Here is a 23,922-nt window from a genome sequence, read left to right as displayed (position 1 = left end):
TTCCAATCCCTAGTAGCCACTTAAATAGCCAGGATAGGAATGGTGGCAATGCCTATAATTATAGTTCTGTGAAGAGGGACTCAGAGATGTGTGGAGTGCATTTGCCAGTGAGTCAAGCTAGATAGTTGAAGTCCATGTTCAGTAAAAGACTCTGCCACAAAAATTATAGGAGAGAGAGAAAAAGGAAGAGACACTAAAGATGACCTCTTTCCTGTGCATGCATCTTTGTGCCCAAACACACACATATTCATCACACAAAACTAGTTAACTAAGTAGATTATTTGGGTCAATGAGAAGAAATAGATGCAAACAATCTTTAATAATAAAATATCTGGAATGACAAGCATGAAAATGAGAAGTGTGGATGACCTTGTAATGAGAAATGTTAAACCAAGCTTTAATGGAAATCAGAAGAAAGGTGCTCTAGTAAGAAGAGGTGAAATCAATGCAAAGCCCCTGTTACTCAGCCTCTAAGTCATCCAGGAAATCTTGAACAGAAGTATTCCACCTGACTGAAGACCATGAAAACAAGATTTGAAACCAAGAACTTTTTATTTGGAAAATTCTGAAGCTGGAAGGTATAAAAACAAGATATCAGCTTTTATTAATGTAAATTTTATCACTTCAGAAAAAAGTCATGGAATCTTGTTTTACAGTTCCAAATAAATAAAGAGGTTATGCAAAGTGTGAAAGGCTGGGATTCCTACAAAGATTCCTTGAGAAACTATTCTTTAAAGAAATGTAAATAACATTAGCTGCAATGAAGATACCAGGGTGTTGAACATGGCAGACCATGGGATATAAAAAAGAACCTCCCATGTAGGGAGCAGAAATAAATCAGGAGAAAGGTTGCTTGTAAAATAGACAGTAGACATATAGACATGGTGGAACATAGTACCTCCAAATCACTGATGTTTATATGCTTTATAAGTCCCAGAGGGCAGGGTGTATGAAGCTACAGGATTTGGAGTTCATCCTAATGGGTTTTTTGTCACTTTCATGATAGCATTCTCTCCTATGGCCTTTTTCTTCCCTTTTGGAATGAGAACATTTATTCTGTGCTGTTACACATGGAAAACATGTAACTTGATTTTAAATTTCTTAGGGTTTCAAAATAGATGGAGAGCTTTAAAGAATGCTCTTTACTCTGTCAAGCATTCATAGTCAAAGAAGGTGCTGTTCAGTGTGTTGATAGAGAAAATTTATCAAAGGTGTTAACCATCTGTGAACACTGGATACTCGAATACTGATTAGCCAAGAAAGAAATATCTACCATTGTAAGAATTGCATGAATGTTTTAGAGGTAACCAACTCCTTCCTGTTGTATTTTAGTCAATTACCATAGAAGGAAATGCATGCCAGCTACTGTAATTTAGTCAAATGTGTGGGGAGCAGATGAAATCCAGAGTGAATGTGCATTATTGAAATAATCATGGTCATGCCAAGGATGCCAATGCCTCAAACCCAGGAAGCTTTCACTGGGTCAGCCTCAGAGGAATGGCAAAGGCTTCCTCTCGTTCTATTGTGGATTTATAAATGACTGACTGTAGATGTAACTAACCATCTTATTAGATAAGAAACACAGAAACAATGTAAAAGAGAAAGCCGAGAGGTCAGAGCTCAGAGCTGTAATCTCACCCTTCCGCCTGCGGTGTCCCAGCTTCCCGAAAAGAGGGCTACTTCCTGTCTGTACGCCTTTTTTATAGTGTTATTTTTCTGCCTTCTCATTGGTTGTAAACCCAAACACGTGACTGCCTCGTCACTGTCTGAATGTACAGCCCCCTAGGTCTTAAAGGCATATGTCTCCAATGCTGGCTGTATCCCTGAACACACAGAGATCTATGGGATTAAAGGCGTGTGCCACCACCGCCACACTCTTGCTATGGCTCTAATAGCTTTGACCCCTGGGCAACTTTATTTATTAACATACAATCAAAATCACATTTCAGTACAATTAGATTACCACCACAACTGACCCTTGGTTAAAACCAGTGTATGAAGAAACAATCAACCACAGCTTCCTACTCTAGGATGACTGCAACCTAGACTGTTGCCCTGCAGAGACCACCTGTGGAGATTCACTAATCCCCTCTCCCTCCCTCCTGAAGTGTATGAGGAACATGCTACATTTCCAGGTTTCTCTTGGTGCATCTGCATCAGAGTTCATGCTTTTTTCAACCCCAGCTTTTCTATACACATTTGTCATTTCTTTATTCCCTTTCAGCCAATTCATATCAATATCAAAGCCCTGAAGATAAAAGATAAAAGCTTATGAAGAAGTTCAAGGACCTAGGGCAGAATCTACTATTATTTTCTTTTCTTTTTTTTTTTTCCTGAATAGACAAGATGGAAGCCTTGTATACATTTGTGTTTGTACCCCCAGTGCACTTCTTAGCCTAGTATAGAATAGCTTCTTTTTGCAGTGTGTGATGCTTAGTGCAAAGAACTATACAGTTTCCAAGTGCAGAGGTTAAATGACTTTTGAATGCTCATCCCCAAATGGGACAGCTATATGATCTTCTCCCTAGATCCAGAATATATCTTGGAAAATATATCTTGGGAAAGAAGACAGGAATATCATGAGAACTTGAGGACGATGAGGATTACAATGAAACATTGTCTTCAGGAAATAGTGTGATTATTTCCATCATGAAATAATCAGCACCTGTTGATTCTTGCACGGGACTGGCACAAGTTCCATTATGTATAGGGAAGGGAGTCATGAATTCCCAAGTCTCCCTGAGGAGCCACTGACAATTATATGTTCCTGGTTAAGGAGTACCATTTCTTTAAGCATGTAACCACAGATATATTGTCTAGAATCCATCAAATAATCTGCAATTCATAATCCTTAAAGCCAGGGGGTCAAAATCAATAGACTCATATATAGGAGGAAGAATAGTTGGGAAGAAGGAAGGGTCAGCATATTTGGAATGGCTATAAGAAAGTGTACTGTGTAGTCAATGTGATCATAGACACTGCATAAACACACATTCACTCTCAGGCACACACATATAAGCATGTATATATAATATATATGCATATATATGTATATATACACATGACCTTGTCAAAAACAAAAACAAAAATACTCTTTAAGGAAATGAGTATTTTTATTAGTGTATACATTCTTACATATTTATATATGAAACTCCAGACAGGGTTTCTCTGTAAAATTTTGGGCCTTTCCTGGAACTCACTCTGTAGCCCAGGCTGGCGTCGAACTCACAGAGATCCTCTGCATCTGTCTCCCGAGTGCTGGGATTAAAGGCATGTGCCACCACGGCCCAGCAAAATGTTTCTCTTTAATGAACAGTCCTTACTAGTGTTTTCCAGAACAGTAGATATTATACTTAAGATTGATTGATAAATCCCTTGAAACAGAACTCAGCTCTTATCATGCTTGGTGAGCTTGTGAGTATTTTACTTAAATTACACTCAGAGACATTACAAACTAATCAATATATAACACTTTCTTAATCCTGAAACTGAAAATGTTTCATATAAAACCAGCCCTCTAATTTCTAAAAACTTTTGAAAGGAAGTGAAAATATTACAATTTCTCAAGCAAGTGACAAAGTCCTCAGAGTAATGTCTCTGATATCATTGAGCCTGAAATTGTCCAAACCCTAGGAGAGTTGTTAGGAAGTCTCACAGGTAGATGACCTCTCAGGGAACATCCATTAATTCCAGTTGCAATTAGGGAGTGAATTTGGCTCCTTTAATTTTCTTCTATGGTTAAATCATGTTGACTCTGGCTTGAAGAACATTGACTAATGCTACCTTCACTACCAGACCTGGTCTTCTCTTTTCTGTGCAGAAGGAGACATTGGCTAAAATATAGCATTTTGGTAACTATTACATGAACTGATTTCATTAGAAAACAAGAGATAAATATCTTCAGGATTTACACACGGTCAAAACAAGGTGAGACTCAGAGGTACATTTCTGAATTTATGAAGATGTTTTTAAATTGTAATAAAACACTCTAAATTTGGATGCTGTAGTCAGGCTACTATGTGTATAATGCAGTAATTTACTTTTCAGTTCATAATTGTGTTCTTGAAATTTTATGTCAATTGTGATGCACAGATCTCTTATCTTAATGAGGATTTTTTTATGATCAAAGTTAGGGCACAAAGAAAAGAATGAAATAATACTATAAACACTATAAAATAGCTGTTTAAAGTAATCACTCCCAAAGCATTAGTTGTTAGTCTTCCCTCCTTCCTTCCTTCTTTCCCTCAGCCCTCTGTTCGTTCTCCCTTTCTTTCTTGCTTTCTTGCTTCATAGGCTGTTTATTCTCTCCCTTCTTATATATTTCCCCAATTTATTGAAATGAAAATAATTTTCAACTTGTCATCTTCAAGATGAAACAAAATAATCTGGGAGACAGCATGTTTCTGTACAGTGACCAATAAAATGTTGCCAAATTTCTAAATACACATTCAGTTACACACTAGTCTAGTTTCCATTCCAATGCTTGAATTAAAGGTATTTGTGAAAAATTAAAATGCTTTGCTGTTTGTGAAAAATGCTGATAAAGGGTCATGACAGACAAACTGCTGCTAAACTCTATACAACATTGAAAATCAACATAAAATATTCTATTTGCACAACTACATACTCAGACGGGACACAGGAAAGGACATTATGGTCAGAATAATTAACCTCATGAACTGAAGTTGTCTGATTTAAGTTTATCTCATCCTCTTAAGTATCTCTCAGTATTAGGATTCTACCTCTGGTCTGTTTAGGAAATTATGTGGTTAAGGCACTGAACTGCTTGAATGGCAGTAGTCATGGCCTGGGCTGTCCCTTAAAATGTGATGAATCACCTAGGTATCAAAGGAGAAGTTTCAAAAATCCATTAGGAAGGAAATGGGAAGAAATAGAACTCCCTCAGATTACAGAAATTGTAATACCAGTGAGTTGAGCAGTTTAAGAAAATCAGCAGAGCAACACTGAGGACAGAGAAAAAGGATTAAGAATCTGAAATGTACTCTTTGTCCTGACAGCCATAGACATTTGCTTAGCTACACACACAAAATCAATTTTTATTTGTAGATAATTTTATATTAAAATAAGATTGACTTATGGAATTTAACATAAATTGTAATTTAAAATAACATTTCAACTTCAACTTATTGTTGATAACAATATTTTACTTGTTTGAAATATATTTCAAATAAGCTACATAGAGTGACAAACTTTCTGTTTATTTCCTCTGATAGTTTTAAGTATATACATACTTTGCATTAACAAAAATGTTCTGTTATCTGCAGATAGATTGATGCTACAATTAGCTTTTTTTGCTACAGTCAATGTGAAGAAAATAGTACTCAACATAGCCAGTTGGCATAGGGAGGAACATGCCCCATGATCACCATTCAAGGAAATGACTCGGTTACCAGTTTCTACAGTGAGAGGTCCCTGAGCAAGACTGGAGACCACTCTTTAATATTCAAATTCAAGACTGTTGGGGACAAGAAGATCAGTCGTTTATGTAAACCATTAAACCGATTATGTAGACCCTTAAATGAAAGTGTAGACCTCAAATCTAAGAGTATTTAGAGGTGAGAGGGCATTAACTCAGCAGTTTGACCATTTATGGAAAGAGTATAATAGTGTAAACATGTTATTATATATGATGCTGTGCTCTGTTAGCACATGAGTTCCATTTTTGATAGTGTAAAAAATGATCTGACAATACATCATTCTTTTCAGAACTTTAAATGTAATTTTATTTTGTGGTTTAAATATTGATGTATATTATAGATTATTTTGAAAACAGTAACAAAATTTATATTAAAATATCTACACTTGTATTCTATAAAATCAATAAATGGACACTTAATTTTCTTTAACTTAATGTACTATGAAAATGCTCTGTAGTTGAGATCTTCATAGTATTAGTGTTTCATTTATGTACCATGAGATATTATTTTGCGTGTCATATTTATATATCATTCCTATTATGGATATTTTAGGTATTTATGTGTTCAATGTTTATTTTAGAAATCTGTATTGATTTTAATAACAAGAAAGGAAAATTTATAATCACTAAATGTTAATTTATAAACTAATAGAAAATATTTTGACATTGTGTCATATCCTAATGTAAAATATTCGAACTTAATTCTTAGCATAAATTTTAAGAGTGGGTATAGTAGTATAAAGAATATAAACATAGTTATAATTTGAAGTTATTTCTTATATTTTCAACAAAAGCACTGCCTGAATAAATTTCTTCTAATTGGTATAACTTTTAAAGTGAGACTTATAAATATTTTTTTCATAAATATATTGCATGTTTCCTTCTACCCAAACTTTTCCCAATATCTTCCCAATTCCCTACTCCTCAATTTTATGTCTTTTTTTTTCTAAACACACATGCACATGCACAGTGACATTCCTTTATTTTTTGAGTGCTTCAGTTTTCACATCAACATATGCATGTGGCCATTGTTAGAAATAATGCTGTTGTTAATACTCACATGCTCTTGTTGACTTACAGTGTGCATAATACCTTGATAAAACAATTGATGTGGCAGGTTGTGGTGGCACATATTGCAATCCTAGCACCTGGAGGTGGAGGAGTGATGATCAGGAGATTAAGATCATCCTAGTGTAAATGGTTACTTTGAAGCCAACTTGAGCTACATCAAGCTTTCTCAACATCCCCTTTATGATAAAGAGCCATGTGTTTGTCTTCTGTGGACCTGAAACCTTGAAGTCTGACAGTTCATCTCATGGTAAGTGACTCTTACACATAAAGCTGTTTTCATACTATTTGACAACAGAAAGTGAGCAATTTTTCAATCTACATAATATTTTAATTTGTCTGTTTTATATTCATTAATATTTGCTTTTTAGATGAGATTTTCTTACTGTATACAATGAAATGTATCAATATATCAACAGCAAAGACCTCCTCTCTACTTTATTTTTGCCATTGTAGCTAAACCCACTAAATTAATTAATGCTGCTCCTATGGGTATAGTGCCTTTCAGTGGAACATTGGAAACCTACTAGTGGCCCTATCCTCAATAGAGTTATTTTCCCTCCTCAGGAACAATACATTGTCAACTGTAAGCAACTTCAGAGGATAGATTTACTTACATGTAAAATATGTTTGTTACCTCTACATGATAGTCATGAATATCAATCATCATTTTGCTTTTCCACATAGACTCACTATTCTGTTACTCACTTTTTGCTATATGCATATATATGTACATATATGAAGTTACACATGTATATATACACATATATACATATATGTATTTTAAAAAACACAGAAAAATATTTTATGAATACATTTCTGTTGTACATATAGAAAAGAGAAATATATAACATTTTAAACCTGCATCTACCTAGGAAAAATGAATTCAAGAGCTAGAATATTTATATATATGTTTTATTAAAGAGTTTTCTATTGAAAGACTTTTCAAGTGGAAGAATTAATGGCATGTAAATGTGAGTCTTATTTAGACATTTTCAACTTGATCCTCCTCTTGATCTTTGGTGATATGAAAGTAAGGTTTTTAATCAACATGTTTTATAAAAAAAATCATATGAATTTCAAGCCATATGTCTTACTCTATCAAATTTTTATTGTATATATATGATTGGCAAGTAATTAAGTCTCAAGACCAGACATTATATTCAACATGAACTTTCTCTTTTCCACCAATGTGATTTTCACCAATTTTCATTTGTAGGTCATTGATCCATTGGCTTCTATTCCTTGATCATCTACCTGATTGTCTTATCAAAATTCCTCATGCATAAATAAAGAAAATATTAGACACTTGAATGATTATATGGAGAAGTAGACATCAGAAAAACAATCATTACTCCGAACTTTTCACTGAGAAGTATCTCAATTATCATTCTGTTCAGTTTATTAAGTAGTCATGTGTGCTGGGACCTGTGTCTCTAAAGTCACCAGGTTAATGATTGTTTTGTTCATTTGATCTTAATATCTTTATTAATATTTGCACAAAAAATAGTTATGCTATCTCCTGTCACATAGTGTTGACAAGAAAGTTGAGTACTGAGAATTTTTGCATTATTTTATTTGTTGCTGATAATATTAAAATACATAAAGAAATTCTCATATTTGCAGGTTTATGTGAACTCATTTACTTTGTCTTTTTCTCAAGAATCATGCTAAACCAGACCTTTGTCACTGAGTTCATACTTTTGGGACTTTCACAGAACCCAAAAGTTGAGAAAATATTGTTTGTTTTCTTTTTGTTGGTCTACCTTTTTACTATTGGGGGCAACATGATAATTATGGTAACAATTATGTGTAGTCCCACACTCTTTGGTACACCCATGTACTACTTTTTGTCTTTTCTATCTTTCTTGGATGCATGCATTTCTTCTGTAATCACACCCAAGATGATAATAGACTTCTTCTTTGAGAGGAAGAGCATCTCCTTTGAATGTTGCATGACACAGCTATTTGCTGTCCACTTCTTCCCTGGGGCAGAAGTGATTGTTCTGTCAGCCATGGCCTATGACCGCTATGTGGCCATTTGCAAGCCCCTTCACTATACTTCCATCATGAACAGGAAGGTGTGTGGCATTCTGGTGGCAGTAGCCTGGGCAGGAGGCTTCTTGCATTCTATCATACAAATTATCTTCACATTGCAGCTGCCCTTTTGTGGACCCAATTTTATCGATCATTTCATATGTGACTTGTTCCCATTACTAAAGCTTGCCTGCACTGACACACATATTTTTGTCATTTTAGTGTTTGCCAACAGTGGGGCTTTCTGCATCATTATTTTTTCTTTATTGGTTGTTTCTTATGTTGTCATCTTGTTCTCTCTGAGATCTCACAGCTCTGAAGGGCGACGTAAAGCTCTCTCCACCTGTGGATCCCACATTACTGTTGTGCTTTTGTTCTTTGTCCCATGCATATTAATATATGCACGAAATAATTCTGCATTATCATTGGAGAAAAATATTTTTGTATTTTCTCATGTCTTGACCCCATTGGTGAATCCCATAGTTTACACTTTCAGGAATAAAGAAATGAAGAATGCCATTGGGAAAATGTGGAGGAGAATTTTTAATTTTCCTGGTAAACATTAAGTCAATCAATGGATCCAATTTATAAAATGTGACCTTATCTGACAGGAGAAAAAATAGTAACTGGGAATGAAGCAGAAGGAATTCAGTTCTCCCTGGGAGCAACTGCCTAGGGAGTGGTTTCTCTAGGATTATTACAAGAAAGAAAACAAACCTGCAGACAGTGTTAGACTATTGTTGCCACTCCAGCTGAAGGGTGGAAGAGTTGGCAACGTTGTCTTTGCGGGGTTGGTTTTGTGGGAATGAAAGATATAAGATTGTAGAAGAGGATTGTGGAAAATTGTTGCATTATTTTTTCAGTGAAGTTGAAGTTAAACCATGTATGTCAGGGCTGGAGTGTCTATAGAGTAACAGAAGGTAACTGCTTGAAGCCGTAAAGAGGAAGTCTAAGATACAGTGAAGACCCAAGACTATCAAAAATGCCAGAACCATAGAACATTCTCTACCCATCTCTCTGCAGAGATTGGAGCCACCTCATGGGAAAGGCTGCTGATTATGGGCAGTAGAAGTGAAGTGTGAGGTATCAGATGATACATCACGTGCTCTAGATGCTACAGCACATGGAGCCACAGGGTTTTGTGTGTGCTCTTCTGAGTTCTCATTGTGCTTTAGACCTGTCATTCCCATGTTTGAATTCAGATATCACTTTTTTTTCTAGGTTCTCCTCCTTCTCTTGCTCTAACTTTTTTCTAACAGAGTTCTCCTTCTATGTACTCTCTGTGCTTTCCAGCCCTAACTATCCTTTCCCCTGCCTTGGTATTGGCCATTCAGTTCTTTTTTTAAAAAATTTTTTTATTTTATAATTTAATTTTAATTTTACATATCAGCCATGGATTCCCTTGTTCTCCCCCCTACAACTCCTCCCCTGCCTTCCCACCAGCCCACCCCCCCATTCCCATCTCCTCCAGGGCAAAGACTCCCCTGGGGACTCAATTCAACCTGGTAGATTTAGTCCAGGCAGGTCCAGTCCCCTCCTCCCAGGCTGAGGGAAGTGTCCTTGTATAAGCCTCAGGTTCCAAACAGCCAGCTCATGCTGTATGAGGAACATGCTAAATTTCCAGGTTTCTCTTGGTGCATCTCCATCAGAGTCCATGCTTTTTTTCCACCCTAGCTTTTCTATACACATTTGTCATTTCTTTATTCCCTTTCATTCAATTCATATCAATATCAAAGCCCTGAAGATAGCAGATAAAAGCTTATGAAGAAGTTCAAGGACCTAGGGCAGAATCTACTATTATTTTCTTTTCTTTTTTTTTTTCCTGAATAGACATGATGGAAGCCTTCCATACATTGTTTGTACACCCAGGGTACTTCTTATCCTAGTATAGAATAGCTTCTTTTTGCAGTGTGTGATGCTTAATGCAAATAACTATACAGCTTCCAAGTGCACATATTGACTGTTTAATGCTCATCCTAAGTGGGACAGCTATATAATCTCCCCCCCTAGATCCAGAATATATCTATCTTGAAAAAGAAGACAGGAAATATCATAAGACCTTGAGGATGATGAAGATTACAATAAAACCATGTCTTCAGGAAATGGCGTGATCATTTCAATCATAAAAAAATCAGCACCTGTTGATTCTTGAACTGGACTGGCACAAGTTTCATCATGTATAGGGAAGGGAGTCATGAATCCCGAAATCTCACTGAGGAGCAACTCACAATTAAATATTCCTGGTTTAGGAGTACCATTTCTTTAACATATAGTCCCAGGATTGGTCTATGAATCATCAAATAATCTGCAATCCATCAACCTTAAAGCCATGGGGTCAAATTCAATAGACTCATAAATAGGAGGAGGTATATTTGGGAAGAAGGAAGGATCCATAATTGGAGTGGCCATAAGAAAGTATACTGTGCAGTCAATGTGGTCACAGAAAGCTTATAAACACCTTCAGCAACATAGCAGGATACAAGATCAACTCAAAAAAAAAATCAGTAGCCCTGCTATATACAATGGACAAAGAAGCTGAGAAGGTAATTAGAGATACATCACCCTTTACAATAGCCACAAATGACATAAAATACCTTGGGGTAACACTAACCAAGCAAGTGAATGATCTATATGACAAGAACTTTATGTTCCTGAAAAAAGAAATTGAAGATGTCAGAAAATGGAAAGATCTCCCATGCTCATGGATAGGCAGGACCAACATAGCAAAAATGACAATTTTACCAAAAGCAATCTACAGATTCAATGCAATTCCCCATCAAAATACCAACACAATTCTTCACAGACCTGGAAAGAAAAATACTCAACTTCATATGGAGAAACAAAAAACCCAGGATAGCCAAAAGAATCCTGTACAATAAAACAACCTCTGGAGGCATCACAATCCCTGACTTCAAGCTCTACTATAGAGCTACAGTAATAAAAACAGCTTGGTGTTGGCATAAAAACAGACATGTGGACCAATGTAATCGAATTGAAGACCCCGATATTAACCCACACACCTATGAACATATAATTTTGGCTTCTTACAATGGAAAAAAGAAAGCATCTTCAACAAATGTGCTGGCATAACTGGATATCAACATGTAGAAGGCTGCAAATAGATCCATATCTGTCACCGTGCACAAAACTTAAGTCCAAGTGGATCAAGGACCTCATCATAAATCCAGCTACTCTGAACCTGCTAGAAGAGAAAGTAGGAAGTAGTCGTGAACACATTGGCATAGGAGATCACTTCTTAAATATAACACCAGTAGCACAGGCACTGAGAGAAACAATCAATCAATGCACCTCTTAAAACTGAGAAGCTTTTGTAGAGCAAAGGATACAGTCACAAGGCAAAGCAGCAGCCTACAGAATGGGAAAAGATCTTCACCAACCCCACATCTGACAGAGGACTGATATCCAGAATATATAAGAAACTCAAGAAATTAGACATCAAAAAGACCAACAGTCCAATTAAGAAATGGGCTATAGAACTAAACAGAGAATTCTCAACAGAGGAAACTCAAATGGCTGAAAGACATTTAAGGAATTGCTCAACATCCCTAATCATCAGGGAAATGCAAATCAAAACAACTCTGAGATACCACCTTACACCTGTCAGAATGGCTAAGATCAAAAACACTGAGGACACTTTATGCTGGAGAGGATGTGGAACTCGGGGAACTCTCCTCCACTGCTGGTGGGAATGCAAGCTTGTACAACCACTTTGGAAATCAATATGGCGCTTTCTTAGAAAATTGGCAATCAATCTCCCCCAAGATCCAGCTATACCACTCTTGGTCATATACCCAAGAAATGCTCAATCATACCACAAGATCACTTGCTCAGCTATGTTTATATCAGCATTGTTTGTAATAACCAAAACCTGAAAACAACCTAGATGCCCTTCAACTGAAGAATGGATAAATAAATTGTGGCACATATACACATTGGAATACTACTCAGGAGAGAAAAATCAATGACATCATGAGGTTTGCAGGCAAATGGATGGATCTAGAAAAAATCATCCTGAGTGAGGTAACCCAGACTCAGAAAGACAAATATGGTATGTACTCATTCATAGGCGGATACTAGATGTAGAATAAGGATGACTGGACTGCTATTCATATCACCAGTGAGGCTACCTGTAAAACCGGACCCCAAGAAAGACACGGGGATCACCCAATGACGGAGAAATGGCTGATATATACATGAACAGCCTGGACATGAGTGGGAGCAATGAAAGGCAAGGGTCGAGGGAAAGAGATCAGAGATCCCACCTGGATCAAGAACAGAGAGGGAGAACAAGGAATAGGAGACCATGGTAAATGAAGACCACATGAGAAAAGGAAGAAACAAAGTGCTGAAGAGGCCCACAGAAATCCACAAAGATACCCCCACAAAAGACTGCTGGCAATGGCCGAGAGACAGCCGGGACTGACCTACTCTGGTGATGGGATGGCCAAACACCCTAACAGTTGTGCCAGAAACTCCATCCAAGGACTGAGGAATCTGGATGCAGACATCTATGGCTAGGCCCCAGGTGGAGCGCTGGGAGTCTAATTAGTGAGAAAGAGCAGGGTTTATATGAGCGAGAATTGTTGAAACCAAGGTTGGATAAAGCACAGGGACAAATAGCCAAACGAATGAAAACACATGAACTATGAACCAAAGGCTGAGGGGCCCCCAACTGGATCAGGCCCTCTGAATAGTTGAGACAGTTGATTGGCTTGATCTGTTTGGGTGGCATCTAGGCAGTGGTACCAGGTCCTGGGCTCACTGCATGAGATAGCTGTTTGAAACCTGGGACTCATACAGGGACGCTTGGCTCAATCTGGGAGGAGGAGACTGGACCTGCCTGGACTGAGTCTATCAGGTCGATCTCAGTCCTCGGGGTGGCCTTGATATGGAGTTGGTGGGAATGGGGGGGGTGGGCTGGGGGGAAGAGGAGGGGGTCAGGAAGTGGGAGAAGAAGGGAATCTGTGGCTGTTATGTAGAACTGAATAGTATTGTAAAATAAAAGAAAAAAATAAACAGGATTAAAAAAAAAGAAAGTATACTGTGCAGTCAATGTGGTCACAGAAAACTGTACACCCCCACATGTATATGTAAACATCTATGTAGTACATATGCATATATATATATATATATATATATATATATATATATATATACACACACACACACACACACACACAATAATGGATGACCTTGTAGAAAAAACAAAACAAAAATACTCTTTTTATGGAAATGAGTATCTTTATTAATGTATACAATCTAACATATTTATATATGATATGTTTTTCTTTAGTTAACAGTCCTTGCTAGGGTTTCCCAGAACACAAAATATTATCCTTACAGTTTGATTGATAAACTCCTTGAAACAGAACTCAGCTCTTATCATGGTTTGTGAGTATGTGAGCATTTTATTTAAATTATGCAAAGACATGACAGTCTATTCAATATACAACACTTTCCTAATCCTGAAAGTGAAAATGGTTTCATACAGAACCAGCCCTCAAATTCTCGGTGGAGATGGGAATGGGGAGTGGGCTGGGGGGAAGGGGAGGGGGGCAGGAGTGGGGAGAACAAGGGAATCCGTGGCTGATATGTAGAATGGAATGGTATTGTAAAAGAAAAGAAATGAAAAAAAGAAGAAAATTAAACATAAAAAAAGTGAAAAAATGAACAAAGTTATGTCTTCGATATTTTTGGAGCCAAAGTTATCCAAACCCCAGGGGAGCTTTGAGGAAATCTCACAGGTAGATGACCTCTCAGGGAACATCCATTAATTGCAGTTGCAGTTAGGGAGTGAATTTGGCTCCTTCATTTTTCTTCTATTATTAAATCATGTTGACAAACGTGTGGGGAAGCACTTGTGATCTCCTCTACCTTCACTACCAGACTTGGTCTTCTCTTTTTCTGTGCAGAAGAAGACATTGGCTAAAACATAGCATTTTGGTCACCATTACATGAACTGATTTCAGTAGAAAACAAGAGATAGGTGTCTTGAGGTTTTACACACGGTCAACACAAGGTGAGACTTAGAGGTGCATTTCTACATTTGTGGTTTTTAAATTGTGATAAAACACTTCAAATTTCGATGCTTGGAGTCTGTTTGTCAATATTTTATTGAGTATTTTTGCATCAATTTTTATGAGGGAGATTGATCGGTAATTCTCTTTCTTTGTTGGATCTTTGTTTGGCTTGTGAATCAGATGTATTAGTCAGGCTTCTGTGTGTTTAAAGAAATAATAGAATAGCTGGGCAGTGGTGGCGCATGCCTTTAATCCCAGCACTGGGGAGGCAGAGCCAGGCGGATCTCTGTGATTTCGAGGCCAGCCTGGGCTACCTTGAAAACCAAAAAAAAAAAAAAAAAAAAAAAAAAAAAAAAAAAAAAAAGACTTTTCAGTTTCTAAGTGTGTTCTTAAATTTTTCTGTCAACTCTGATGCAAGGATTCCTTACTTCAATGAGGATTTTTTATGGTCAAAGTTAGGGCACACAACAGTGAATGAAATAATGCTCTAACCATCAGAAAATAGCAGTTTAAAGTAATAGCTCCTCAAGTTCCCAATGCATTAGTTGCTGGTGTGCAAACTCCTTTCTTCCCTCCTTTCTTCCTTCTTTTCTTCAGCCTTCTCTTCCTTCTCCCCTTTCCTTCTTGCTTTCTTACTTCATAGGCTGTTTATTCTCTCCCTTCTTATATATTTCCCAAATTTATTAAAATCAAAATTATTTTCAACTTGTCATCTTCAAATTGAAACCAAATAATCCAGGAGGTAGCATGTTTTCCTGTATAGTGTCCAACAATAATTTACTGTTTTGCTGATTCATACTCAGTTACACACTAGTCTAGTTGCCATTCAGTGCTTGAATTAAAGGTTTGATATTTGTGAAAAACACCGATACAGGGTCATGACAGACAAACTGCTGCTGACTCTATACAACATTGAAAATCAACATAAAATATTCTATTTGCACAACTACATAGTAACACGGGGCACAGGATAGGACATTATGGTCAGTAACCTCATGAACTGAAGTTGTCTGATTTAAGTTTATCTCGTCCTCTTACGTGTCTCTCAGTATTAGGATTCTACCTCTGGTCTGTTTAGGAAATTATGTGGTTAAGTCACTGAACTGCTTGAATGGCAGTAGTCATGGCCTGGGCTGTCCCTTAAAATGTGGTGAATCACCTGATATCAAAGGAGAAGTTTCAAAAATCCATTAGGAAGGAAATGGGAAGAAATAGAACTCCCTCAGATTACAGAAATTGTAATACCAGTGAGTTGAGCAGTTTAAGAAAATCAGCAGAGCAACACTGAGGACAGAAAAAAACGATTAGGAATCTGAAATGTACTCTTTGTCCTGACAGTCATAGACATTTGCTTAGCTACACACACAAAATCAATTTTTATTTGTAGATAATTTTATATTAAAATAAGATTGACTTATGGAATTTAACATAAAGTGTAATTTAAAATAACATTTCAACCTCAACTTATTATTATTGGTGATATAAATATTTTACTTGTTTGAAATACATTTCAAATCAGCTACATAGAATGACAAACTTTCTGTTTATTCTCTCTGATAGTTTTATGTATATGCATATTTTGCATTAACAAAAATGTTATGTTTTCTGCAGGTAGATTGATGCTACAATTAGCTTTTTGCTACAATAACTGAGATTGAAATAGTAGGCACTATAGGCAGTTGTCATAAGCAGGAAAATGCCCCCAAATCATCCAAAAAATGGATCAGTTATCAGTTAATACAGTGAGTGGTCCTTAAGTAAGAACGGGGACAGCTCTTTAATGTTCAAATTCATGACTGTTGGGGACAAAAAGATAGTAGATAATTTTAGAACAAGTTTAAACTGATTATGTAAGTTCTTAAATGAACCTTTAGACTTGAAATCTAAGAATAATTGGAGGTGAGAGTGTGTTGATTCAGCAGTATGATCATTTATGGAAAGAGTATAATATTTTAAGCATGTTATTATATATGATGTCATCCTGTTAACACATCGACTTCACTTTTTTTTTTTTTTGTTTTGTTTTTCAGACAGGGTTTCTCTGTGTAACTTTGCGCCTCTCCTGGAGCTCACTTGGTAGCCCAGGCTGGCCTCGAACTCACAGAGATTCGCCTGGCTCTGCCTCCCGAGTGCTGGGATTAAAGGCGTGCGCCACCAACGCCCGGCTAGGGTTCCACTTTTGATAATGTAAAAAGTAATCTGAAAACACATTTTTTCAGAACTTTAAATGAAAATTAATTTTGTGGTTTAAATATTGATGTATATTATGATAAAATATTTTGATAATAGTAACAAAATTTATACTAAAATATCTTCACTTATTCTATAATATTAATAAATGGACAATTTATATTCTTATGCCTCTCTTACCTAACATATTAGTATTTTAATTATAGTACCACATGAATTTATTTTGCAAGTCTTGTTTATATATCACTTCTCTTATGGATATTTTAGGAATTTCTATGTTCAATGTTTCTTTATTTTAGAAATCTGTATAGAGTATAATAATAAAGAGAGAAATCAATAATCACTAAATATTAATTTTATAAACTAACAGGAATATTTTGATATTGTGTCATATCCTAATGAAAATATTCTAATATAATTCTTAGAATAAATTTTGTGACTGGGTATACATGTATACTGAGTATAAACATGTCTATAATTTGGAGTTATTTCTTATATATTCTCCAAAACACTGTATGAATAAATTTCACCTAATTGTTATAACTTTTAAATTGAGGGTTTTAAAATATTTTTTTCATAAATATATTTTTATTATGTCTCTCCCTACTCAACCTTCTCCCAATTCCTTTCCACCTTCTTACCCCTCTACTTCACCTTTTTCTCTCTAAATACACATGCACATGCACAATGACATTCTTTTATTTTTTTTGAGTGCTTCAGTTTTCACATCAACATATGCATGTGGCCACTGTTAAAAGTAATGCTGTTGTAAATACTTACATGTTCTTGTTGACTTACAGTGTGCAGTTATCTTGATAAAACTCTGAATGTGGCAGGTTGTGGTTGCACATCTTGTAATCCTAGCACTTGGAGGTGAAGGAGTGATGATTGGGAGATTAAGATCATCCTAGTTTAAATGGTTATTTTGAAGCAAACTTGAACTACATCCAGTTTTTCCAACATCTCCTTACAACAAAGAGCCATGTGTTTGTCTTTTGTGGGCCTGAAACCTTGATGTCTGACAGTATATTTCACCGCACATGCTTCTTACACATAAAGCTGTTTTCAGACTATTTGACAACAGAAAATGAGCAATTTTTCTATCTACATAATATGATATTTTGTCTATTTTATATTCATTAATTTTTGCTTTATAGTTGAGTTTTTCATACTGTATACAATGTAATGCATCAATATATCAACAGCAAAACCTCCCCTCCACTTCATTTTTGTTGTTGTTGTTGAACCCACTAAATCAGTGCTGTTCCTATGGGTCTGGTGCCATTCAGTGGAACACTGGATACCTACTAGTGCCCATATCCTCAATAGAGTGATTTTCCTTCCTCAGGAACAATGCATTGTCAGTTGTAAGCAACTTTAGATGATAGATTTATTTACATGTAAAATTTGTTACCTCTACATGAAAGTCATTAATATAATCTTTTTTCTTTTCTATATAGACACATTATTGTTTTACTCACTTTTTAGTATATGCATATATATGTACATATATGAAGTTACACACATATATATATATAAAATCACAGAAAAAATATTTTATGATTACATTTCTGTTGTACATTAGAAGAAGAAACCTAAAACATTGAAAGCTGTATTTATTTAGGAGAAATGAATTCAGGTGCTAGAATATTTACATACATGTTTTATGAAATAGTTTTATATTGGAAAGAGTTTTCAAATGGATGAATTATGCTTAGCCTTTTAGGGGCATGTTAATGTGAGTCTTATTTAGACATGTATAAATTGAGACTCCTCTTAATATTTGGAGATATGAAGGTAAGTTGTTTATCATTATGTTTTATAGTAAATTCATATAATTCAAACCATATGTCTTGCATTTACTCAATCAAATTTTCATTGTATACATAATTGGTAAATATTCAAGTCTCAAGACTAGAAATTATATTCAACAAGTTATTTCTCTTTTTTCATCTATGTGATTGACATTAATTTTCATTTGTAGGTCATTGATCCATTAAATTCTATACCTTCTTCATCTACCCTTTTGCCTTATGAAGATTCCTCACTCATACAAAACAAAATAATAGATTCTTTAACAACTATATAGAGAAGTAGACTGTGGAAAACCAATCTGTACTCTGAAGTTCTCACTGAGATAAAATATCCCAACCATCATCCTCTTCAGGCTTTTAAGTGGTCATGTGTGCTGTCACCTGTGTCTCTACAGTCTCAAAATGAAAAATATTTTTTGTTTGTTTGATCTTAATATCTTTTGCACAAATGAAATAGAAATATTATATCCTGTCACATACTGTTGACAAGTTAGTTGAGTACTGAACATTTTTTGCATTATTTCATTATTGATTATAATATTAAAAATATATGAAAAAATTTCTCATAATTTCAAGTTTATATGAATGCATTTATTTTGCACATTTTCTCAAGAATAATGTTAAACCAGAGCTTTGTCACTGAGTTCATACTTCTTGGACTTTCACAGAACCCAAAAGTTGAGAAAATATTGTTTGTTATATTTTTGTTTGTTTACCTTGCAACTATTGGGGGCAACATGATAATTGTGGTAACAATTGTATACAGTCCTTCACTCTTTGGTACCCCCATGTATTTCTTTTTGTCTTTTCTATCTTTCTTGGATGCATGCATTTCTTCTGTAATGACACCAAAGATGATTATAGATTTCTTCTATGAGAGGAAGATTATCTCCTTTGAATGTTGCATGGCACAGCTGTTTGGTAGTCACTTCTTCGCTGGGGCAGAAGTGATTGTCCTGTCAGCTATGGCCTATGACCGCTATGTGGCCATTTGCAAGCCCCTTCACTATTCTTCCATCATGAACAGGAGGGTGTGTGGCATTCTGGTGGGAGTAGCCTGGGCAGGAGGCTTCTTGCATTCTATCATACAAATTATCTTCACATTGCAGCTGCCCTTCTGTGGACCCAATTTTATTGATCATTTCATATGTGACTTGTTCCCATTACTAAAGCTTGCCTGCACTGACACACATATTTTTGTCATTTTAGTGTTTGCCAACAGTGGGTCTATCTGCATCATCATTTTTTCCTTATTGCTTGTCTCCTATGGTATCATCTTGTTCTCTCTGAGATCTCACAGTTCTGAAGGGCGGCGTAAAGCTCTCTCCACCTGTGGATCCCACATTACTGTTGTGCTTTTGTTCTTTGTCCCATGCATATTGATATATGCACGAAATACTTCTGCATTATCTTTTGAAAAGAATGTGTTAATATTTGCTGATGTCCTGACACCATTACTGAATCCTATAGTTTACACTTTCAGGAATAAAGAAATGAAGAATGCCATCAGGAAAATGTGGAGAAGATTGTTTAATATTTCTGGTGAACATTAAATCATTTAATTTATAGGGATAGAAATATGGCTCAATTTGTTTTAGAACTTGGTGTGTGTTCATGAGGACCTGAGTTTAGATCTTGATGTGCCTTTCCATCTTGATGTGAATTTCTGATTCCATTAAAACTAAGGCAGGTCTTGGGTATCAATTTTAATATCAGCACCAACTTAAGAGTCTATGCTTCTAGGTTTTGTAAGACACTCCCACACCATCATCTAGGTCCACTATTTGAACCCCATAAACCTGAATTCTCTGGGAAACTTGCTCCCTGCCCCTCAGTTAGGCACTGCTGTCTCCTTCTATATTCTGTACCCTTAATTCTCTGAACCACTGGGAAAGCATAGCTCTGCTTCATCATATAAGCCTCCTGGCTTTTTATAGATCTCCTTATAGTGCTTCCATTATTACCAGCTCCTTCCAGAACTCCCATAAGCAGGCTGGTCCTATATCATCTAATTCCTTGGCACTTCCTGGTAGTTCCTGTTCTTACAAAATGCAACATTCCAACAATGCCTACTCACAGTACGTCAGGGATACAGAAATTGTTAGTGTCTGGTGATTCACACTTACTTAACAAATATTAGGAGATATAGGTTATAATTTATGTGAAGCTATTTTTCTGTGTTAGAACATAAATGTGAAATTTACATAGAAAGAATATAATTTTGTATTTTGAATGTATAGACTACTGAATGTTTTGGTGCTTCTGGGTACCATATTCTAATGTTATCAAGAATCCTTTAAAGCTTCCATGTCCTGTTGTATTTGAATTGATAAAAAATGGTTATAAATCAATGCTTAAAAATATATTTACAAAGCTATTCTGTATTTTCCCTTTCTGAATGGGTCTAATGTGCAACTTCTGTTTTTTTTTTTATCAAGTTGTTGACTCAATATTTAGTTCTTTTATATTAAACATGCTTTCAAATCACCTGACAGAAAAGATGAAAGAAATAAACATTCTTTGACGTTGAGAATCTACATTTTCAGAATTTCTAAACTCTGATTCAAACTAGAATTAGAACCTCATGCTTTAATTCAGCTCCCTGATAGGCTTGTTTCAGGAGATTGCTGCAAGTTTCAGGCATCCTGGGCTAAAGAGAGAGTCATTTCTCAAACAGTGCAGATGATTTATGAATTCTCAAGATGAACTTTCTTAAAGAGGAGAAACCTTAAAACACTCCTACTATAACCAGGAACAACTCATAGGTCTTCACTCTCAGTATTCCCATTCATTGTAGTGCTTCATACCTTAGCTAATTCAATAAGACAAGGCAAAGAAATAAAATGGATACAGTGTCAGATAGTTATGACAATCGTCTTCACAAAAATTTGTAATCACCTAGGAGACAAGCTTGCAGGCACATATCTGAGAGATTTTCCCGATTAGGCTAACCTCTAGAAACACCATTGAGGGTTCCTCTTGAATAGTTTATCAATGTGGGAAGGTCCACCTGACAAAAGGAAGCTCTTCTCTTAGCTTGTGTCATGAATGCTACAAACAAAGGGAAGCTAGCAAAGGAAAGATACTCATTGCTCTGTGTGGTGATATTTTATTTGTGCACCCCATCTGGATCCCCGTGAATTCAAGACTACAATGGGAACAGAGCCAGACATGGTGGCACATGCCTTTAATCCCAGCGGTAATTATGGAGGTCTGAAGATCTTGAGGTCTGAAGACAGACAGGAAGTGATAGCGCTTGGTAGAAAGAGGAAGTGATGTAGCTGGGCAGAGAGAGCCAATAAGAAGGCAGGGACAGAAAGACATATAGATGTGGGTATGCAGGAAGTAGGTCTCTATTGGCTGAGGCTTTCCTAGTGGTAAGAACATGGCTGGCTTCTTTCTGCTTCCCTCATTTCTCAGTTTTTACCCCAATATCTGGTTCTGGGTTTTTGTTAATATGATCATTTAGCAATTTGTCTTACAGCTCTGCTTCCAAATTATGGTTACAGTGTGACCAACTACTTTAAACTCCTGATGTCATAAGCACCAACCATGATGGATTGTCCCATGGAAAAATGTAACCCAACATGCATTTCCTTCAATAGAATGTCATGTCAGGAATTCTGTTTGCTGCAATGAATAACATAAGTGATATAAAATTTAGTATAAGGCATGAGGTTATCATTCTAATAAACATAATCATAGGTTTCTTAGGCTTTCAGAACTGATTTGTGGCTTTAATATCAAAGAGTTTGGTACATTAAGCTAGAAAATCCCTAGCATGCCAGAGACAGCATTTCATGGGCTACTGTGGTAGGAGCTTAGAAAATAAGAACACTGAGAAAGGCCTTGCAGTGGTGGCGCATGCCTTTAATCCCAGCACTTGGAGACAGATGCAGGAGGGTCTCTGTGAGTTCCTGGCCAGCCTGATCTACAGAGTGAGTTCCAGGACAGGCACCAAAGCTACACAGAGAAACCCTGTCTAAAAACAAACAAACAACAACAAAAAGAGTACTTAGAAAGTACAGACAATGAAAGTTTTCATCATGAAATTTTAGAATCAATGAAGGACTCTTCTAGAGAATGTACTAGAGGTCAAATGATTGGTATTTGGCTGAAGAGCCTGGTTCCATTTTTGCTTCTGTCCTGAGAACTTCATGAAGTTGAATTTAAAGGCAACTCTTAATTTATTTGGCATGAAGAAACTTCAGGATAACAGAATATTCAGTTTGTGGTTTCGCTTTTTTTAATTGCACTTGACCAGATCCACAATGAAAGTGAACAAATAATGATGTGTGTGTGTGTGTGTGTGTGTGTGTGTGTGTGTGTGGTTTGTTATGTGGAAATGAATTCCAGCAATTTAAGTTTAGAAGACAATGTGTGTGCAGAAAGAAGAGTCTAATTATCAATAATGAAACACTCTATGTTGCACTGTATAATAGCAAGTCTGATTGAAAGGCAAGACCCAATAATCAAGGGATCCAACTTGTAAAATGTGACCTTATCTGGAAGAAAAAAAATAGTAACTGAGAATGAAGCAGAAGGGAAAGCAGAAGGGATTCAGTTCTCCCTGAAAGCATCTGCCTAGGGAGTGGGCTCTCCAGCATGATTACATGAAAGACAAACTGCAGTCGCTGTCAGACTATGTTACCATCCCCAGCTGGAGGATGAATTGGCAGCCTTGTCTTTGAGGGATTGATTTTATGGGAATGAAAGATATAAGATTGTAGAAGAGGGATGTGGAAAGTTGTTGCATTATTTTTTTCAGAGAAGTTGAAGTTAAACCATGAATATCAAGGCTGGAGTGTCTATAGTCACAGAAGGCGACTGTTTAAAGCTGGGAAGAGGAAGCCCAATATACAGTGAATACCAAAGACTATCATAAATGCCAGAGCCATAGGACATTCTCTACACATCTCTCTGCAGAGATTGGAGCCACCTCATGGGAAAGGCTGCTGATTATCGGCAGTAGAAGTGAAGAGTGAGGTATCAGATGATACATCACATGCTCTAGATGCTACAGCACACGGAGCTGCAGGGTTTTGTGTTTGCTCTTCTGAGCTTTCATTGTGGTTTAGTCCTGTCATTCCTGTGTTTGACCTCAGACATCACTTCTGGAATGGGAATGGTTACGCCATGTCACTGTGTGTGTGAAATTTCTAGGTGTATGTTAATTTCATAGAAGCTCAAAGTAAGAGCTCCATTGAACATCTTTCTTCTGGCTACTGTTCATATCTCCAAAGTGAGATATTTGCTTCTGGAGGAGAAAACTCATCAAATATCTTACTGATCTCTAGTCCAGGTGTGTCAGAATATGGAGCTTTTAGGTAAGATG

At 36.3% G+C, this 23,922-nt stretch overlaps 2 protein-coding genes across 2 annotated transcripts; both read left to right on the top strand.

Moving 5' to 3' along the window:
* The first annotated feature begins 8,172 nt into the window (after nucleotides 1–8,172).
* On the top strand, nucleotides 8,173–9,108 carry LOC114683691 (olfactory receptor 4C15-like). The gene has a single exon (XM_028858004.1). It carries the CDS (start codon nucleotides 8,173–8,175, stop codon nucleotides 9,106–9,108), a length of 936 nt encoding a protein of 311 aa, XP_028713837.1.
* Nucleotides 9,109–19,168: 10,060 nt separating this feature from the next.
* On the top strand, nucleotides 19,169–20,140 carry LOC114683678 (olfactory receptor 4C15-like). The gene has a single exon (XM_028857991.1). It carries the CDS (start codon nucleotides 19,169–19,171, stop codon nucleotides 20,138–20,140), a length of 972 nt encoding a protein of 323 aa, XP_028713824.1.
* The last annotated feature ends 3,782 nt before the right edge of the window (nucleotides 20,141–23,922 follow it).

The sequence above is a fragment of the Peromyscus leucopus genome, chromosome 4, assembly GCF_004664715.2.
Source record: "Peromyscus leucopus breed LL Stock chromosome 4, UCI_PerLeu_2.1, whole genome shotgun sequence".
Lineage (NCBI taxonomy): Eukaryota > Metazoa > Chordata > Mammalia > Rodentia > Cricetidae > Peromyscus > Peromyscus leucopus.
Note: the sequence above shows the minus strand (reverse complement) of the source record. Positions and strands in the feature narration are given on the sequence as shown.